The 19,596-nt window shown below is 40.5% G+C and overlaps 1 protein-coding gene across 16 annotated transcripts in view; it reads right to left on the reverse strand.

Moving 5' to 3' along the window:
* LOC117994137 (gastrula zinc finger protein XlCGF57.1-like) overlaps positions 1–19,596 on the reverse strand; it is a 120,567-nt gene that overhangs the window by 31,703 nt on the left and 69,268 nt on the right. The window contains exons 6-7 of one of the 16 annotated variants that reach the window (XM_069507713.1): positions 15,862–16,467; positions 15,258–15,398 (exon numbers count right to left, since the gene is read on the reverse strand). The exons of 9 other annotated variants lie outside the window; for them this stretch is intronic. In XM_069507713.1, the coding sequence (XP_069363814.1) occupies positions 15,875–16,467 (593 nt within the window). In that variant the 3' untranslated portion in view covers positions 15,258–15,398; positions 15,862–15,874. Of the gene's footprint in view, positions 1–1,512; positions 3,583–6,259; positions 7,069–7,947; positions 9,106–12,001; positions 12,610–14,142; positions 15,399–15,861; positions 16,468–17,116; positions 18,621–19,596 lie in introns of those variants that run through there. 6 more of the 16 variants (XM_069507718.1, XM_069507726.1, XM_069507720.1 and 3 more) reach the window with 6 other exon arrangements.

Below are 19,596 nucleotides of genomic sequence, written 5' to 3' on the forward strand. Positions count from 1 at the left end.
AATAAACTTTTTCCGCCACCGTAGTCTACCAATCCGCACATGGCCAGCGTGGTAGACTATGGCCAAAACCCTTCTCAGCCTAAGAGGAGACCCGTGCTCTGTAGTGAGCCGGCGATGGGTTTATCATGATGATGATGAAACTTTTTCCACCTATCCAGTCTTACTCTGCGCGTTAATCAAATTACCTACTGTAAATTGCCTACTGTAAATTGCCTACTGTAAATTACCTACTGTAAATTGCCTACTGTAAATTGCCTACTGTAAATTGCCTACTGTAAATTGCCTACTGTAAATTACCTACTGTAAATTACCTACTGTAAATTACCTACTATAAATTGCCTACTATAAATTGCCTACTGTAAATTGCCTACTGTAAATTGCCTACTGTAAATTGCCTACTGTAAATTGCCTACTGTAAATTGCCTACTGTAAATTGCCTACTGTAAATTGCCTACTGTAAATTGCCTACTGTAAATTACCTACTGTAAATTACCAACTGTAAATTACCTACTGTAAATTACCTACTGTAAATTACCTACTGTAAATTGCCATCTCAACATGTCGCGGATTATAGGTAACTCATCTGACACAGAAGATCAGAAAGCCAGGACGATTTGTTATATGTAGGTAAGTGTAGTACGCGACAGGTCGAGATGGCAATCGGAGAGAGAACGCCCCGCACACTCGCACAGCTACCTCGCTAACGCTGTGCGGGCTAGCGCGGGTGCCATGCGGGTGTACGTCCCCCCGCCTCATATCCCGATTGCCATTTCGACCTGTCGCGAACTATAGATAGTTCGCGACAGGTCGAATTGACAGGTCGAGCGTTGATTCATTTTTAGGGTTCCGTACCTCAAAAGGAAAAACGGAACCCTTATAGGATCACTTTGTTGTCTGTCTTTCTGTCAAGAAACCTACAGGGTACTTCCCGTTGACCTAGAATCATGAAATTTGGCAGGTAGGTAGGTCTTATAGCTGACATTTGGGGAAAAATCTGAAAACCGTGAATTTAGGGTTGGATCACACAAAAAAAAATTGTGGTCATGAACTAATAATAAGGTTTTTGAATATTCGAAGTAAGATAACTATATCAAGTGGGGTATCATATGAAAGGGCTTCACCTGTACATTCTAAAACAGATTTTTATTTATTTTTATGCATCATAGTTTTTGAATTATCGTGCAAATGGTCGAAAAAATACGACTGTAGTACGGAACCCTCAGTGTGCGAGCCTGACTCGTACTTGGCCGGTTTTTATATTATAGATAATATAAAAATGAATCACCAAATGTGTTGCTCATCGCAAATCTCTAGAACAGCTGAACCGATTTCGCTAATTCTTTTTTTATAATATTCCTTGAAGTACGAGGATGGTTCTTACGGAGAAAATTTAAAAAAAATGCCGTATTAAAAAAAAGGATAGACTGTTAGGCGGTACGAAGTTCGCCGGGGCAGCTAGTAATAAATAAAATATAGTTAACAGTTAGTTAAGAAACAAATAAAACGAAAATCCAATTTAAACCCAGTTTATTATACCGTGAAATACTTAAAATAAGATAAATACAGTCGGTTAACCAGAGCTGGCACGTTCACAGTACAAATGCAATTTTACTATACAGTAGGGGGTTCCGTAAATCAAAAGGAAAAACGGGACCCTTATAGGATCACTTTGTTGTCTGTCTGTCTGTCTGTCTGTCAGTCTGTCTGTCAAGAAACCTACAGGGTACTTCCCGTTGACCTAGAATCATGAAATTTGGCAGGTAGGTAGGTCTTATAGCTGACATTAGGGGGAAAATCTGAAAACCGTGAACATCACACAAAAAAAATTAATTTGTGGTCATAAACTAATAATTATTGATTAATTGAAAACACTAATTATTATTAGGTAGTATTTTCAATTTTCGAAGTAAGATAACTATATCAAGTGGGGTATCATATGAAAGGTCTTCACCGGTGCACTCTAAAACTGATTTTTATTTATTTTTATGCATCATAGTTTTTGAGTTATCATGCAAAATGTCGAAAAAATACGACTGAATTACGTTGCGCGAGCCTGACTCGCACTAGGCCGGTTTTTTAAAAAAAATCGATTATAGGTTAGCCCTTGACTGCTATCTAGCGAGCGAGCTAACTTGGCAGGGATATGGCAGCTTTTATTAAACCCATACCCTTTGGCAGAGGCGTCTCTAGCCCTTGTGGCGCCCGTGTGCAACCAGTACCCTGGCGCCCTCTAGTCTAGTAGGAGCAGGGTCAAAATGGAATACTAATATTTTCAAACGGAAATTCGGATGCAAATGGTGCAATTTTAAATGATGATTTTAAGCGATGACGGCGTCGGCCATAACACGAGCGCAGGGTCTTTGAGAGCGCCGGCATCGAAGCATCTTTGGAGGTGTCGCATTAGAGGGCGCTCGGCGCCCCCTTAGACCCGGCGCCCGTGTGCGCCGCACACCCTGCACCATAGGTAAAGACGCCTCTGCCCTTTGGTTTCTATACGGCACCGCCGCATCGTACCGGAACGCTAAGATTTTGTAAAATGTCTATCTACTAACTAACTAACTATCACCACGATAGTAAAAAGGCTCTTCTCAGACCTGGGCGCGTTTGGAGCCCTCGTAGCTTTAGTTTTAAGTACGTATTAATTATCGCCACTATATCGCCATCTTACAAATTAAAATTTGACCATCAGTAAGCGTAAAATTTTACCTATTCTGAATAAATAAATTGAGTTTGAGTTTTCGTTCACTCCAATATAATTATACTTAGTAGGAAAAATTAGGTGGGCCAGGTAATGGAACTCAATATGATCGCACGCGCCCCTTCTTAACCTCGCGACCCTAGTTTGCCTAGGGATAACCTGCCTCTGTACACATTACTTTCCAGCTTTTGATAACACGGCTGTAGGTAAATATATGAAAACACAAAATTCGTAAGAAGAAATCATTAAAATATTAAACAGGATATTATTATTTCCTGCCGCATGTGTAAAGTCACTTTTTCAAGCATACAGTTCTGCAGCATACATAGGATGCTTCGCAATCAGGTGACCTTTCAGAGTGCCCGATAGAGTGAAAGAAGCCTGACAGACGTTGCAGACATGCGGCCTAATGTTGTTATGTATCAGCATGTGATTCCGGAAAGTTCCCCTATACTTGAACGTCCTTGGGCAAAGCTGACATTTATGCTTTCTTACATCTGTATGCTTGATAAGATGGCGGTTATAATTGCGACGCGAACTGAACTTCAAATCGCAGGGCTCACAACGGTACTCAGATTCTCCCATGTGTACGAATTTTTGGTGTTCCAGCACTTCGCCGGGGAAGGCGAATTTTTTGCCACACGCGCCACAAGATGGCGCCGGTATTCCGTGGCTTTCCTCCATGTGATACGCGCGCTTGTATTTGGAAACTTGGATCTTGCAAATACGGCATCGCTTCGATTGCGGACGCTTTCCCATGTGTACTGCTTTGAAGTGTTGCTGAAAGCATTTGCGCTTTCTAAAGACGCGCTTGCAAACGTCGCAAATGTAAATTTGCGTGTCAGCATCGTTGAATGTCGATGTGGAGGGGATCGCTCGCTTGCCTAGAAACAACAAACCAAATATAAATATAATCTTATTTTTATTAAAAAATACCCGGCTGAGTTTGTTGTGGGCTCTTCTCAGACCTGGGCGCGTTTGGAACCCTCGTAGCTTTAGTTTTAAGTTTGCATAATAATTATCACCACTCTATTTTGAATAGATTATTTTACATTGACTTTGACTTTTTTAATAAAAATATTACAATGAAACTTAAAGCTAGCCTTTTCTAATTACTATACAAATCATGCCCGCGTGGAATGGTGCCAAGAATACTGGCTGCATTTCCGCGCTGGAAAGTTAGGCTGATCCGTTGCGCAAGAAATGAGCCAGCTCTTCTGTCACCAGATGAGGCTATTAATCGCGGTGAAATGTCTCGTAATTATTTTTAGCACAAGACTCTATAACCCCAGAGCCTCCGCGGCAAATGGAACAATAATGTACTTAACTCTCGACATGAGAGGCATATTTGCATTAAATTATAACATAAATGTGACATAACGGCCGACACAAAGAACCCGATCAAAGCTGTTTTTAACCAAGTTCTTTGCTAGACTCAAATGGATCCATACAGCTAATATCTAAGGTATGTATAGTACAGTATGGTATGGTAATAGTATATAGTAATCCTTGACCTTTCAGAGTGCTGGACTGAGTGAAAGCAGCCTGGCAGACGTGGCAGACATGCGGCCTAATGTTGTTATGTATCAGCATATGCGTTCGGAAGTTTCCCCTATACTTGAACGTCCTTGGGTATAGCATATGAGATTACCAGCAAAATAAACCACTTGTGGTTTCTGTTTTCAGCTTGGCAAAATTTTTATTTTTTATTTTTTAAAGAGTATAAAATGATATCAAACTTAAACAAGACTACATTCTAAGCATTCTTATTTATTAGATTATATGATGTTTAAAACTCTGGCTAAATAAATGTGTTTTTTTTTAATTTTATATTTTTTTAACGTGGACGAAGTCGGTGGGAATCACCTATTTGGGAAAGAGAGCTTGCACCCCGGGGGTGGATGCCCTGATGGTGCAACTTTTTATCCTGGAAAAACATAGAGTTCCTAAGGGATTTTTGAGGGAGGATATTGCGGGCATCATCTATCTAATTGTTCTAAGTGTAATAATTCATTTAACACAGAAGGTCAGAAAGCCAGGATGATTTGTAATAAGTAATTGTGATTTATCAAACAATGTAGACATGATAGCATAGTGGTTAAGACGTCCGCCTCCTAATCGGGAGATTGGGGATTCGATCCCGGGCACGCACCGTTAACTTTTCGGAGTTATGTGCATTTTTAAGCAATTAAATATCACTTGCTTTAACGGTAAAGGAAAACATCGTGAGGAAACCTGCATGCCTGAGAGTTCTCATCCGCACATGGTAGCGTGGTAGACTATGGCCAAAACCCTTCTCATTCTGAGAGGAGACCCGTACTGTGTAGTGAGCCGGCGGCGATGGGTTGATCATGAAGATTTATCCAACAAATAAAACGAAAATTCAATTTAAACCTGATTTATTATACCTTCAAATACTAAAAATAAGAATTAGAATAAGAAATACACGTAGGTATAGGTCGGTTAATAAGAGCTGGCGTGTTGACAGTATTCACCTCACACAAACGCAATTTTATTATACATGCGACGTGAATTAAACTCAATCTCAAATCATTTATTCAGATGGGGTATTGTTGTAATACACTCTCTGATTGTTACTTGCTGAATCATCAATACTTATAATAAAACTGTAACAGGTCCAATTCTGTACATTGAAGATATTTTGAAAATTTTTTTTCGAGGGCACTCTATAATCGATACTGAACCCAAAACTGTAATTTTTTTCATTTTTGTCTGTCTGTCTGTCTGTCTGTCTGTCTGTCTGTCTGTCTGTCTGTCTGTATCACGGCCGCGCATCACGCTGAAACTACTGAATGGATTCCAATGAAACTTAATACGATTTGAGGTCATACTATGAGGAAGAACATAGGATACTTTTTATCCCGAAATTCAGCATGGTTCTCTTAGGAGAGGGGTTGAAAGTTAATATGTATACTGAGCTGTAATTCATTAACGCGTAGTCCGATTTCATTCATTCTTTTTTTGTTAGAAAGGGGATATTTTAAAAATTGTTCCGTAAATATTTCAAGGTCATCGGTTTTTAACCAACTGTCAAAAAGGAGGTGGTTCTTTTTTTTACATCGTTTTTTTCGAGGTTTCTGGACCGATTTGCAAATTATTTTTTTAAATCAACAGAAGAAGTTTTCTAAAATAAAAAATTCTGGATCCAACTCCTTAATCCTGATGCTGCAGGGTTACTGCCCGCCTAAGTTATCAAGATTCAGGAAGCGTTCATAGTGAATTCATATTATAGGTACCAAGCAACGACTGCATTCTCAGATTTCAAGTCCCAACTCCTCAACCCTGATGATGTAGGCTACAGCACTCCTAAACTATAATGATTCAGGAACTGCGGATGATGCAAAATTATTTTAGGTACGAAGCATAGGCTACATCATTGAACTTCGGATCCCAACTCCTCAATCCTGATGCTGCAAGGTACTGAACTCCTAAATCGTGGAGATTTGAGAATTTCTGATAGTGAATTGATATTTAAAAAAAAAAATTGAATCGATTGTTAGGCGGAACGAAGTTCGCCGGGTCAGCTAGTTTACAATATAATGATGTAACTACTTGTGATAATTAATACTGGTGGTGGCAATAACTGGCACGCAGTGCGCCGAAAACAGCTTGAATGCAACCTCCTAAAAATATAACATATATATATATATCGATTTTTTTACAACATTCTGTATAAAATTGCGTTCGCGTGAGTTCGTTCCAGCACTTCCAGTTCTTATTAACACGGCTGTAGGTGAAAATGAAAACACGAAATTGCTAAAACAAATCATTGAAATTCTAAACAGTTTCAGGGTGTTTCGCTATCCGGTGACCTTTCAGAGTGCTGGACTGAGTGAAAGCAGCCTGGCAGACGTGGCAGACATGCGGCCTAATGTTGTTATGTATCAGCATATGCGTTCGGAAGTTTCCCCTATACTTGAACGTCCTTGGGCAAAGCTGACATTTATGCTTTCTTACATCTGTATGCTTGATAAGATGGCGGTTATAATTGCGACGCGAACTGAACTTCAAATTGCAGGGCTCACAACGGTACTCAGATTCTCCCATGTGGAAGAACTTTTGGTGTTCCAGCACTTCGCCGGGGAAGGCAAATTTTTTGCCACACGCGCCACAACATGGCGCCGGTATACCGTGGCTTTCTTCCATGTGATACGCGCGCTTGTATTTGGAAACTTGGATCTTGCAAATACGGCATCGCTTCGACTTCGGCCGCTTTCCCAGGTGTACTGCTTTGAAGTGTTGGGTAAAGCAGTTGCGCCTTCTATAGACGCGCTGGCAAACGTCACAGATGTAAATCCGCGTGTCGGCGTCGTTGGACTTCGACGTGGAGGGGGTCGCGGTTCGTTTGCCTAGAAACAATAAACCAAATGTAAATATAATACTAGATCGCGTAAGGAATTCTGCCATACGTTCCAAAACGCGAGCAGCTGATGTTGGTGTCAACGCATGTTATTAAGTTGATAGTGCATACGTAGCCTATCATGACATTAATGTAAATCGTGCCTAAGCGTTAGTTTATGGCCAAGAAATTGTATATAAGACTCAGAATAAATACCTTTAAAAGTAGCCCTATTGTGACACTTACTGTTAGAGCGAGATAGCTAAATGCATTTAAGCTCTTATTAGAACGTGACAAAATGATTATGTTTTGTCCTTATCACCGTGGCCACTTTTTTTTGTTTGCCAAAATGTATTTGTATGATTCCGTTGTCTTTCTCTAAACTAAATCTAGAATATCTGCATCCTTTTCTTTTTAACAATGCTAAGAAGGGACAGAACATGAACTTTACATTTAAAGAATCTAAACTTTAGTGCACGCTACAAATTTAAACAGTAGGCTCGCGACTGTGCGCTAAAATCACGGGTTTTACCATCTAAAAATTAAATTTAAAACTGTCAAACTGCGTCTGTCCTTTTCATATTACATTAGTAAGAAGAGGATGCGAATACTTCTAGTTTAGTTTAGTATTATAAATAGTATATAATAGAGGAATAGTAGAGGAATGTGCAACATCCATATAAACTCAAGAGAGTTTCTGGATGTCAAGCGTAAAATTGTATAATTATTATTTGGCTGAAATAAAGAATTTAAAAAAACATACATATAAAATAATGTGCAACATCCATACTCTGTCACTCCCTACACTCGCTTCGCTCGTGGTTCAACCTTAGAATCCTTCGCTGTTGTATTATTGTAGCAAAAGGTTGGTATTACAGAAAAAACAAGGTTTTAAGTATGAACAATTTATTTTACCAATATTATCAACAATACTACAATAGTTACTGCACTACAATATTACTACTAGGTCTATACAATGAAAACTATAAAAAAACTTATAACCTTTTGAAATAACATTTTATAACATACTAGCTGATGCCCGCGACTTCGTCCGCGTGGAATTAGGTTTTCAATAATCCCGTGGGAACTCTTTGATTTTCTGCGATAAAAAGTAGCCTATGTAACTCTCCAGGTCTTACTATACTAAAAGTTAGCCCTTGTCTGCAATCTCACCTGGTGGTAAGTGACGATGCTGTAAGATGGAAGCGGGCTAACCAGGAAGGGGTATGGTAGTTTTTACTTAACCCATGCCTCTTTGGTTTCTATATAGCATCGTACCGGAACGCTAAATCGCTTGGCGGCACGGTTTTGCCGGTAACTAGCCACGGCAGAAGCCTCCCACCAGAAAGACACATAATATAGACAGACGCGTTGTTTCATAGGCTTCCTATTGAGATGCACTGCGCGCTCTTAAAGTTTACTATGTACATTACAGGAGAGACCACCACTCCTCACCGTCTAGAAGTGTAACCTTAAACGCCATCACGATGAACTCTCTTCACATGGTAACTCAAACTGGCATGCTGAGCAAATCCCTCTCCACAAACCTTGCACACATGCGGCTTGCTGTTAGTGTGTGTGTTCATATGTGTCGTCAAATTGTTCCGCCATCTGAAACTCTTCTCGCACACATCGCATCTAAACGGTCTGTGTGACTTGTGCTTCTTCTCATGTTCTGTAAGCTTCCACTTGGTGATGAAGCTCATATTGCAGGTTGTACAGCAGTGGTTATGCTCCCCCATATGATGGAACTTCTGATGCCGCAGCACTTGGCCTGGGAATGCGAATTTCTTGCCACAGGCGCCGCAGAACGGCGCTGGTTCCCCATGGGCTTCTTCTATATGAAATGCGCGCATATGTGGAGTAACTTCTACGTCGCAGTACGGACAGACGCGCTGTTTCTTCGGCTTCATGTTGAGATGCACCGTGCGGTAGTGCTGCCCGAATAGATCGTGTCGCTTAAACGGTTTAGTACACACGTTGCAGGCGAAATTCTTCCCGCCGTCCTCGTTGGCGGTTTCCGTGAAGTCTGTGTATATCATTTGTCCTAGAAAAGACAATGGACATATTATATATTTACTATGTACTTTGTATCAAATGCCTGAAAAAAAACTTATTTATTTATACGATTACAAAGGTCAAATTTTAAATTTTCAAAATAAGATTACTATACCAAGTGGGATATCATATGAAAGGGTTTTACCTGTACATTATAAAACAGGCTCTTATTTATTATAATGCATAATAGTTTTTAATTTATTTATATATAATTTGTCGAATAAAATACACGAATACGAAACTCTCAGTGCGTGAATCTGACTCGCACTAGGCCGGTTTATTTCCTTTCGGATTTCGGACGTACGGAACGGATTTATTTATTTTATGGTTTTTGCTATAGTCTACCACGCTGGCTAAGTGCGTACTAGCAGACTTCACAAATCTTTGAGAACATTATGGAGAACTCTCAGGCATGTAGGTTTCCTCACGATGTTTATCTTCACCGTTAAAACAAGTGATACTAGAAAAGCATTTTCTAGTTTAACGGGAAATAACCGGCCTAGTGCGAGTCAGTAAAACGCATATAACTCCGAAAAGTTAAAAGGTGCGTCCCCGGGATCGAACCCCCGACCTCCGATCTGAAGGAGGATATCCTAACCACTAGGCTACACCCCGCACCCCGGACCCCTGGAAAGGAGGCCGACGTCTTAACCTAGTCTTAAAGTCGTCAACTAGGCTATCACAAGCTAGGCTAGGCTAGGCTGGCTAGGCCAGTGGCGTGCACAAGGCTTGAAGCCAGGGTAGGCACTAGTTAAGTAGGAGCCTGTTCACTGGCAGGTCATAATGAAAAATATGAGTGTGCTCAGGAACTTTTCGATCTTGTCCCCCCTTCACCATTTTACCACCGAACCGCCAGACGTCGGGCGAGTTTCCATCCTTATGTCGTCGACATCCCATCTACACACACATCATCGTTTTGCGACATCATTCCTCATACGTATGGCTAAGGTTTGGAATACTCTTCCGCGATATGTGTTTCCTACCAATTACAACCCGGGCATCTTTAAAACAAGAGTGAATAGGCATCTTCTAGGTAAACGCGTCCTATCTTAGGCCACATCATCGCTTCCCATCAGGTGTGATTGTGGTCAAGCGTATACCTATAATAATTAAAATAAAAAAAAATAAAAAATATGCATTGAGCTATTACAACTGGGGTAAGCAGTGCCTCTATGACATGCACGCCACTGGCTATCACCGATTCTACGAGTATAGATAATTACAGCTATCTAATGTTCCTCATTACTATATTGACAACTTTGGGATTATTAAATCACTTTTAAGTGCGTAAATTAGGTAAACCAAATCATTTATAAGTTAGAGCCTCAATAGCTCAACCGGTATAGGAGTGGACTGAAAACCGAAAGGTCGACGGTTCAAACCCCGCCCGTTGCACTATTGTCGTACTTACTCCTAGCACAAGCCTGACGCTTAGTTGGAGAGGAAAGGGGATTATTAGTCATTTAACATGGCTAATATTCTTTAAAAAAAAAAAAAAAAATTTAACGCATTCCAGTCCCGCCAGTAAGCGCAGCGTTAGAAAGACCCCCCACTAAGTGGACAGACGACATCAAACGAGTATGCGGGAGCCGCTGGATGGCGGCGGCGCAAGACCTTGGTGTGTGGAAGACCGTATAAGAGTCATATATCCAGCGGTCGATGATGATGATGTATGGAACTTATCAATAATATTGCGTAGTGGCATAACCAAGGATGGAGCAGTTTGGAGAAAAAAAAACAACTTTATATAAAATCATAAATTTTATTTTTATCATTAAAATACTTAGTAGGTATACGAATACTGCAACATTATTTCAATAGAAACAGTTTAAGAAGAGGTTTTTAAAATATAAATTTCACCTTCCTAAAACTTCTTGTGATAAAGCCTGTTCTGATTTACATCTTTTGCCTCTTTATACACGTAGAAACATAGCTGATATTATATTTGATATATTTGTTACCTACTTAACATAGCGAGGGGGTCAATAGATTTTTTTTTTAATTCAGATACAAGTTAGCCCTTGACTGCAATCTCACCTTATGGTAAGTGACTATGCACTCTAAGGTGGGAGCGGGCTAACCTGAAAGGAGTATGGCAGTTTTACCAAACCCATACACCTTTGGTTTCTACACGGCATCGTACCGGATCGCTAAATCGCTTGGCGGCACGGCTTTGCCAGTAGGGTGCCGGTGGTAACTAGCCACGGCCGAGGCCTCCCACCAGACCAGACCAGAAATTTAGAAATTATAAAATTCCAAATCCCTGCCAGGAATCGAACCCGGGATCTCCCACTAATAAGACCACAGCGCTTGCCACTGCGCCAGGGAGGTCGTCAAGGGACATTGCCCTGAATTACTTGTGAAGCTTGGATTATTTGTATTCTCACGTCTACCAATACGTGCATCCAGACACAAAAATTTACATATGCCAGTGTCTAGAACTAATAACAGATCAAACTCCTTCATTGCTCGCGTTTCCCGCAATCTAAACCTAATTTATAACGAATCCAGCATAGATTTATTTTATGGCAATGTGAATAGTGTACGCCAAAGTTTAATAAATTTGTTTGCTTTTCACTGTGTTCTTTTAAATTTTAATTTTGTGTCTACCTGTGAGAACCTATTATTAGCTTCTATAGTTATTTAATTTTTAAGATTATAATATGTTAATTTAAGCTGTTGGTTTTCCAAATAAAATACAATAAAATAAAGAGAGATGTGTTGGCAGTTGGCACCGCTTACCGGATGCAGCCATTTTAGCTGCGGCTCCCGGATGGGAAATCGACGTTAGGATGTTTCTTCGTCATGTGGTACTTCAAACTGCTGTGCTGCACAAACGACGCCTTGCATATCCGACACACTTGAGGCCTCATATCGATCGCTTACCGGATGCAGCCATTTTAGCTGCGGCTCCCGGATGGGAAATCGACGTTAGGATGTTTCTTCGTCATGTGGTACTTCAAACTGCTGTGCTGCACAAACGACGCCTTGCATATCCGACACACTTGAGGCCTCATATCGATGTGTACCATTATATGAAACTGCAGGGATTTCTTCTGCTTGAAAGTTTTTTCACATATATCACACTTGAAGGGTCTATCTGGCATATGTTTAGCCATGTGAACTTTTAGTTGATAGCTGCTAAAGAATCCCAAATCGCACAGTTCACATCGGTACTTCGATTCGCCCATGTGATAGAATTTTTGGTGTCGCAACACTTGGGACTTTTTGCCGAATTTCTTTCCACAAGCACCGCAAGATGGCGCTGGAATCCCGTGGTGTTCCTCCATGTGGAAAGGACGTAAGTGCTGCTTGACTTTGATATCGCAAAGATGACAGCTGCGTAAATCTGGTCGCTTCTTGAGATGCACCTGGCTGTAGTGTTGCCCGAAAAATTTCCTATTCTTGAAAGGTTTGCTGCAAACGTTGCAGGAGAAACGTTTTTCGCCGTCCTCGTCGACTGTTTCGGTGAAGTCTACGTATATGGCTTGACCTAGAAAAGATACAAGGTAACATATATTTACATGAACTTTTTGAACTAAAATTTTACAGAAAGCGGACACTTGTATCTTAACTAGGTCACAAAAATATTATAGTGAAATCAAATCAAACTTTTTTAAGTTTACAGCTATAGTGAAGACGCAGGATTACGCGACGAAAAACCACAGGTTTTTAATTTTGTCCGAAATTTCAGTGACATTTTTGTGTATGTTTTATTCGTCTTTATTGATATATATATGTATTCGCGTACTGGTTTCTCATAAGATCTGAAATTTTCCCGCTGCAAAAGGCCTCACTTACCTACTCACTCAGTCTCACCTTAAGACACGGAACCCAGAATACCTAAATGCCAATTTTCATATCTCTAACTTCAAAAACATAGGATTTTCATATAACCCTTCCACCCCCATTTTACTCCCTTAAGGGGGGGAATTTAGTTAGATCCTTTCTTATCTGATATCTACCCTCTAGAAATAGCCTACATTTCAAATTTCAAGTAAAAATAACAATTGTTACAACTTTTCTATAAAAACATTGCCCCCCTATTTTACCACCCTTAAGGGGGGAATTTCCCAAATTGAATTATACAGATTTTTATTATTTAAAGCTCAAATTTTCACGTCTCTAACTCCAAAAACATAGGACTTTCATACAACCTTCGACCCCCCCTTTCACAACCTTAGGGGGGGAATTTTCCAAAACCGTTTCTAAGCTAACACCTACGTCCTAGAAAGAACCTACCTTCCAAATTTCAAGTTTGTAGGCTTTATAGTTTCTGAGATTTCGTGATTAGTCAGTCAGTCAGTCAGTCAGTGAGTGAGTGGTATTTCTCTTTTATATATTTAGATTATTAAGTAGATAATATTAGCTAGGTATATTATGTATTTAATTAGGCTCCGATCATACTGATCCTGATATCAGAATAGCCTGTATATTATCAGTGTTGTAAGTATAGTTATACAATATTTTGTCTTCAATATTTCAACTGTCAAATTATTGATGACAGAAAGAGAAAAATCGGTTACAATGTGTATTAGTAACATCGTTAGTATTGAGTAGCTTAAGGTATTATTTATGTCCAGCTCTAGCTTAAGATATTTTGAAGAAAGTTAGATTCACTCAACGGGTGATGGATAGAGTGCGTCTACTTGATCAAATAAAAAATGAGAATGCTCCGCAGGAGAACCAGAGTAACCGACAAAGCTCAACGGGTTTCGAAGCTCAAGTGGCAATAGGCAGAGCACATAGTTCGAAGAACCAATAGACGTTGGAGTCCCAAGGTGCTAGAATGGACTCCGTACCGGAAAACGCAGCATTTGCAGACCCTCAACTAAGTGGAATGAACATCTCAAACGAATTGCAGGAAACCGCTGACTACCAACGGCGCACGAACGCGGCATGTGGAAATCTCTACAAGAGACCTATGTCCAACAGTGGACGTCTATCGGTTACAACGACGATGTACATGATCCCACTAGAGAGTGAAAAATATAAGGTTGGCGAATAAAATAAAACAAAGTTTTTGATAAGTACAGAATTTTATTGCCTTTGAAATAGCCTTAAAACTAATAAATGAAATCTTTTAAAACCCCTATTTTACCCATTATGGGTTGAATATTCAAAAATCCTTCTTAGCCGATGTCTATCTGCATGCTAAATTTCAGTCCAGAAATTTGAGCTGTGCGTTGATAGATCAGTCAGTCAGTCAGTCACGTTTTCATTTCATATATTTAGATTTTTGATCAGAAAGCACACAAAAATTGTAAAATTAATAACCTCAAAGTATACACAGTTCGCTCACTCTTATAGCTAGCCTAACCTACTTAATTACCTACTGCAAGTCATGCCAAGAAGCTACGTTATCACAGTGAACCGTCAAACTAATTGAGCCTCAATAGCGCAACAGGTAAAGAAAGGAGTGGACTGAAAACCGAAAGGGTGACGATTCAAACCCCGCTCGTTGCACTAATTGTCGTACCTACTCCTAGCACAAGCTTGACGCTTAGTTGGAGAGGAAAGGGGAATATTAGTCATTTAACCAGAGATATTTTAACATTGTTAATATTCTTTAAAAAAAACTTTACAGAAAAAGGGAGCTAGCTCTTGTCACCAGACACATTTTCTTGCCATGGGATGAGTCATCGTGAGAGAGGCATTTTGGCACCGCTTACCGGATGCAGCCGTTTTAGCTGCGGCTCCCGGTTGGGAAATCAACATTGGGATGTTTCTTCGTCATGTGGTATTTCAAGCTGCTGCGCTGCACAAACGCCGCTTGGCATATCCGACATACTTGACGCCTCGTTTCGGTGTGTATCATGACGTGAATCTGCAGGGCCTTCTGCCGCTTGAAAGTCTTTCCACATACCTCACACTTGAAGGGTCTATCCTGCTCATGTTTAACCATATGCAATTTTAATTTAGAGCTGTCAAAGAACCTCATATCGCATGGCTCACATCGGTACTTCGATTCGCCCATATGGTAAAACTTTTGGTGCCGCAATATTTGGGAGTTTTTGCTGAACTTTTTTCCACAGGCGCCGCAAGATGGCGCTGGAATTCCGTGGCATTCCTCCATGTGGAAAGGGCGTAAGTGCCTTTTGACTTTGATATCGCATAGATGACAGCTGCGTAAATCTGGTCGCTTCTTGAGATGCACCATACTGTAGTGTATAGCAAAATAATGCCGTTTCGTGAAATGTTTGCTGCAAACATTGCAGGTGAAACGTTTCTCGCCGTCCTCGTCGACTGTTTCTGTGAAGTCTACGTATATCGCTTGTTGACCTGGAAAAGATACAACAAAACATATATTAATGATTTGAAGCTTCTTTCGAGGTCAAACAACTTATTATATTGTAGATAACGGGCACATATCACGATTAATTTGATGGTTTACGTTTACGTGAATATTTCGAAACATATACATATTTATATGAAATTTTTGAACTCAAATGGTATACAAAGTGGAAAAGTGTTTTGGCAACTCAATTTTACTATATATTTTTGGTCAGAAAGCACAGAAAAATTGCAAAATTGAAAATAATGTTATTTACTGCAACAGTCATGCTATGCAAGTACATCAAGAATGCTGGCTCTGTTATCGTGTTGAACTGCCAGACCGATTCTTTAAACAAAGAATGAGCTAGATCTTCTGTTACCAGAAGTAATAAGTAGTATTAATTTGTTTGCCAATGGCCGAGTCACTGTGGTAAACTGGGAATAGTAATAGGTAATTGGCACCGCTTACCGATGCAGCCATTTTAGCTGCGGCTCCCAGTTGGGAAAGCAGCGGTGGGATGATTCTTCGTCATGTGGTATTTCAAACTGGTGCGCTGCACAAACGCCGCTTGGCATATCGGACATACTTGGGGTCTTGTACCTGCGTGTATCATAACGTGAAGCCGTAGGGACTTCTTCCGCTTGAAAGTCTTTTCACATACGTCACACTTGAAGGGTTTATCCGGGTTATGTTTGACCATATGTAATTGTAAGCGGCAGTTGTCAAAGAACCTCATATCGCACAGCTCACATCGGTACTCCAATTCACCCATATGGTAGAACTTTTGGTGTTGCAACACTTGGAACTTCCGTGCGAATTTCTTCCCACACGCGCCACAAGATGGCATTGGTATTCCGTGGCATTCCTCCAAGTGTAAAGGCCGCAAGCGGTCATTGACTTTAATATCGCAAAGGTAACAGCTGCGTAACTTTGGTCGCTTCTTAAGATGCACGTGGCTATAATGTTGTGCGAAATACTGCTGTTTGTTGAAAGGTTTGCTGCAAACGTTGCAGGTGAAACGTTTTTCGCCGTCCTCGTCGAATGTTTCTGTGAAGTCTACGTATATCGCTTGACCTAGAAAAGATACAACGGAACATATATTTACATGAACTTTTTGAACCAAAATGTTATAAAAAGCGGACACTTGTGTCATGAATATATTATGTTTAATTGGCAGCAGCTAACTGGGATTTATCTACATTTTAATATTGTGAATGAGATGAAGGTGCAATAGAGATGTGAAGAGGCCCCGATAAAAGACGCCCTAAGCACGTCCTTAACGATCCCGACGATCAAATCATGACCGACAATGCTCCCTATCTCGTAGGGCTACACAATACAACCATCATCACAGCGTCTTCGCCGGCGAAGACGTGGTCCCCGAATTCTAACGTCACCCGGACGTGGACTCACGCCACGGCCTCGGGGGCGTACGGACTAACCAGTAGACCAACAACTCCACCCATGCCAACGTCATCCTAAGCCGTGGTCCGAGCGAGCCTCACAGGAGGCGCCCTTAGGAGGACGTTGCCCCCCGACCTCTCGAATTATTTCTTCGAGCCCTAGGGCTCACCCCCAGGCGGAGCTTCGCGCTCGCCAACCCCCCCAGTGACGCTGTAGCGGCCAGTAAGGCCTACGCAGCATAGTCAATCCGAAACAACACACACACACAAAACATGTGAAGAGGGTCATTCTGTCGTCACACTTCGACGTAGTCTCTTAGTTAGGTTAGATTAGATAAGATTTAGATCATTACAATGTGAAACTCTGCATCTAACCTTGGTGCAGAGTGCGAACGTTAGATTAGGTTAAAATGTAAGGATTATAGAATAAATTTAGTAAAAGCCTATCTTCGTTTCCTTCAAAAATCCTTCTGGTTGCCGCTTACATAACTCACCTCAAACATTTCAGTGGACCGCTGACTACCAACGGCGCAAGAACGCGGCGTGTGGAAATCTCTACAAGGGACCTATGTCCAACAGTGGACGTCTATCGGTTACAACGAGTATGTACATAATCCCACTAGAGAGTGAAAGAAGGTTGTCAAAATAAATTAAAACAGTTTTTTATACGTACAGAACTTTTATTACTTCAAAATTCCCTTAAAACTACTATAAGTAAAATCTTTTATGATAGCTTCAATAACTTTTTAGTAGTAGGTACATATTATGAAGGTCAAAATCAAATTTCTATCGAACAAAATTAATATGACCGTGACCATATTGTGGAATCTCCGTAAATTATACTGGTTAGCTCAAACTAATGATTAGGTGACTAATGTTAATTTGTATTAGTATTAACTAATAAAACCAATACAGTCTGGGTGTTATTTTATTAAAAGTGATTAGCTCTAAAACTGTTTTGGGCAACTCAATTTTGCTAAGTATATATTTTTAATCAGAAAGCATATAAAATTATAAAATTAATAACCTCAAATTGCACTGTTCGCTCACTGTTATAGCTAGTCCAAGAAGCTAACTGCACTTGGCAGTGGCTTGGCACAGGTGCACTTCTAACTGATTATTTACAAAAAAGTCAACCAGCTCTTCTGTCACCAGACCTAAATTTTTTGCCATAGGCAGTCATTAACGAGTGAGAGAGGCATTTTGGCACCGCTTACTGGATGCAGCAATTTTAGCTGCGGCTCCCGGTTGGGAAAGCAACATTGGGATGTTTCTTCGTCATGTGGTATATCAAACTACTGTGCTGCACAAACGACGCCTGGCATATCCGACATACTTGAGGCCTCATACCGATGTGTGCCATGACGTGAGTCTGCAGGGACTTCTTCCGCTTGAAAGTCTTTTCACATACGTCACACTTGAAGGGTCTGTCCGACTTATGTTTAACCATGTGTGCTTTTAGCTGATAGCCGGTAAAGAACCCCAAATTGCACAGTTCACATCGGTATTTCGATTCTCCCAGGTGGTAGAACTTTTGGTGCCGCAACATTTGGGACTTTTGGCCGAATTTCTTTCCACAAGCGCCACATGACGGTAGTGGAATTCCGTGGCATTCCTCCATGTGGAAAGGACGTAAGTGCTGCTTGACTTTTATATCGCAAAGATTACAGCTGCGTAACTTTGGTCGATTCTTGAGATGCACGTGGCTGTAGTGTTGCGTATAAAACTGCCATTTCTTGAAAGGTTTGCTGCAAACGTTGCAGGAGAAATGTTTTTCGCCGTCCTTGTCGACTGTTTCTGTGAAGTCTACGTATAACTCTTGACCTAGAAAAGATATAACGAAACATAAATATATGTGGAATGATAATATTAGCTATATTATGTACGCTTTAATTAAGCCACGATCATACTGATCCTGATATCAGAATAGCTGTATATTATGAGCTTTTTAGGTATAGTTATTCCTACAATATTTTGTCTTCTTCTTTCAACTGTCAAATTATTGGTGTCAGAAAGAGAAAATCGGTTATTATCGTTAGTATTAAAATGTCTTAAGATATTATTTATCTCCATAGGTATACCTACTTTTGAAGAAAACTCATATTCACTCAGCGGGTAATGGTTAATAGAGTTGCTCAGAGATTCTCTACGAGATCAAAATAAAAAAAAAGGAGATCCGCAGGAGAACCAGTGTAAGTTCTGGCTTGCGAACCTGGTTTCGAAGCTAAAGTGGCAATGGGCAGGGCACATAGTTCGAAGAACCGATAGATGTTCCAACGTCTATCGGTTCTTCGATCCATATGCCCTGCCCATGGGTCTCCAGTCCCAAGGTCTCAGCACAAGGACTATTAGAAGTAGCCCTATTGTGACACTTACTGTTAGAGCGAGATAGCTAAATGCATTTAAGCTCTTATTAGAACGTGACAAAATGATTATGTTTTGTCCTTATCACCGTGGCCACTTTTTTTTGTTTGCCAAAATGTATTTGTACGTGAGATTTTGGCAAACGTGAACCGAGGTTATGTTGACTCAAGTATTGTAAATAAATAATTGATTTGTTTTGTTGTTTTTGAAGTTATTGTGCAATGGTGGGTTGCAGTATACTAGGCTACAATAGCCGAAGCGAACGTAAAATAGACGGAATAACATTTCACAAGTACGTACCTCAGCTTGAGCGAGAGGGACTGAGGGGACCACGCTAGTTGCATATCTGGACATATCTGTGCCCATGGTGCTAGAATGGCGACCCCGCACCGGAAGGCGCAGCGTTGCCAGACTCTCAGCTAAGTGGAAGGGACAC

Source organism: Maniola hyperantus, chromosome 26, assembly GCF_902806685.2.
Source record: "Maniola hyperantus chromosome 26, iAphHyp1.2, whole genome shotgun sequence".
In the NCBI taxonomy this organism is placed as follows: domain Eukaryota; kingdom Metazoa; phylum Arthropoda; class Insecta; order Lepidoptera; family Nymphalidae; genus Maniola; species Maniola hyperantus.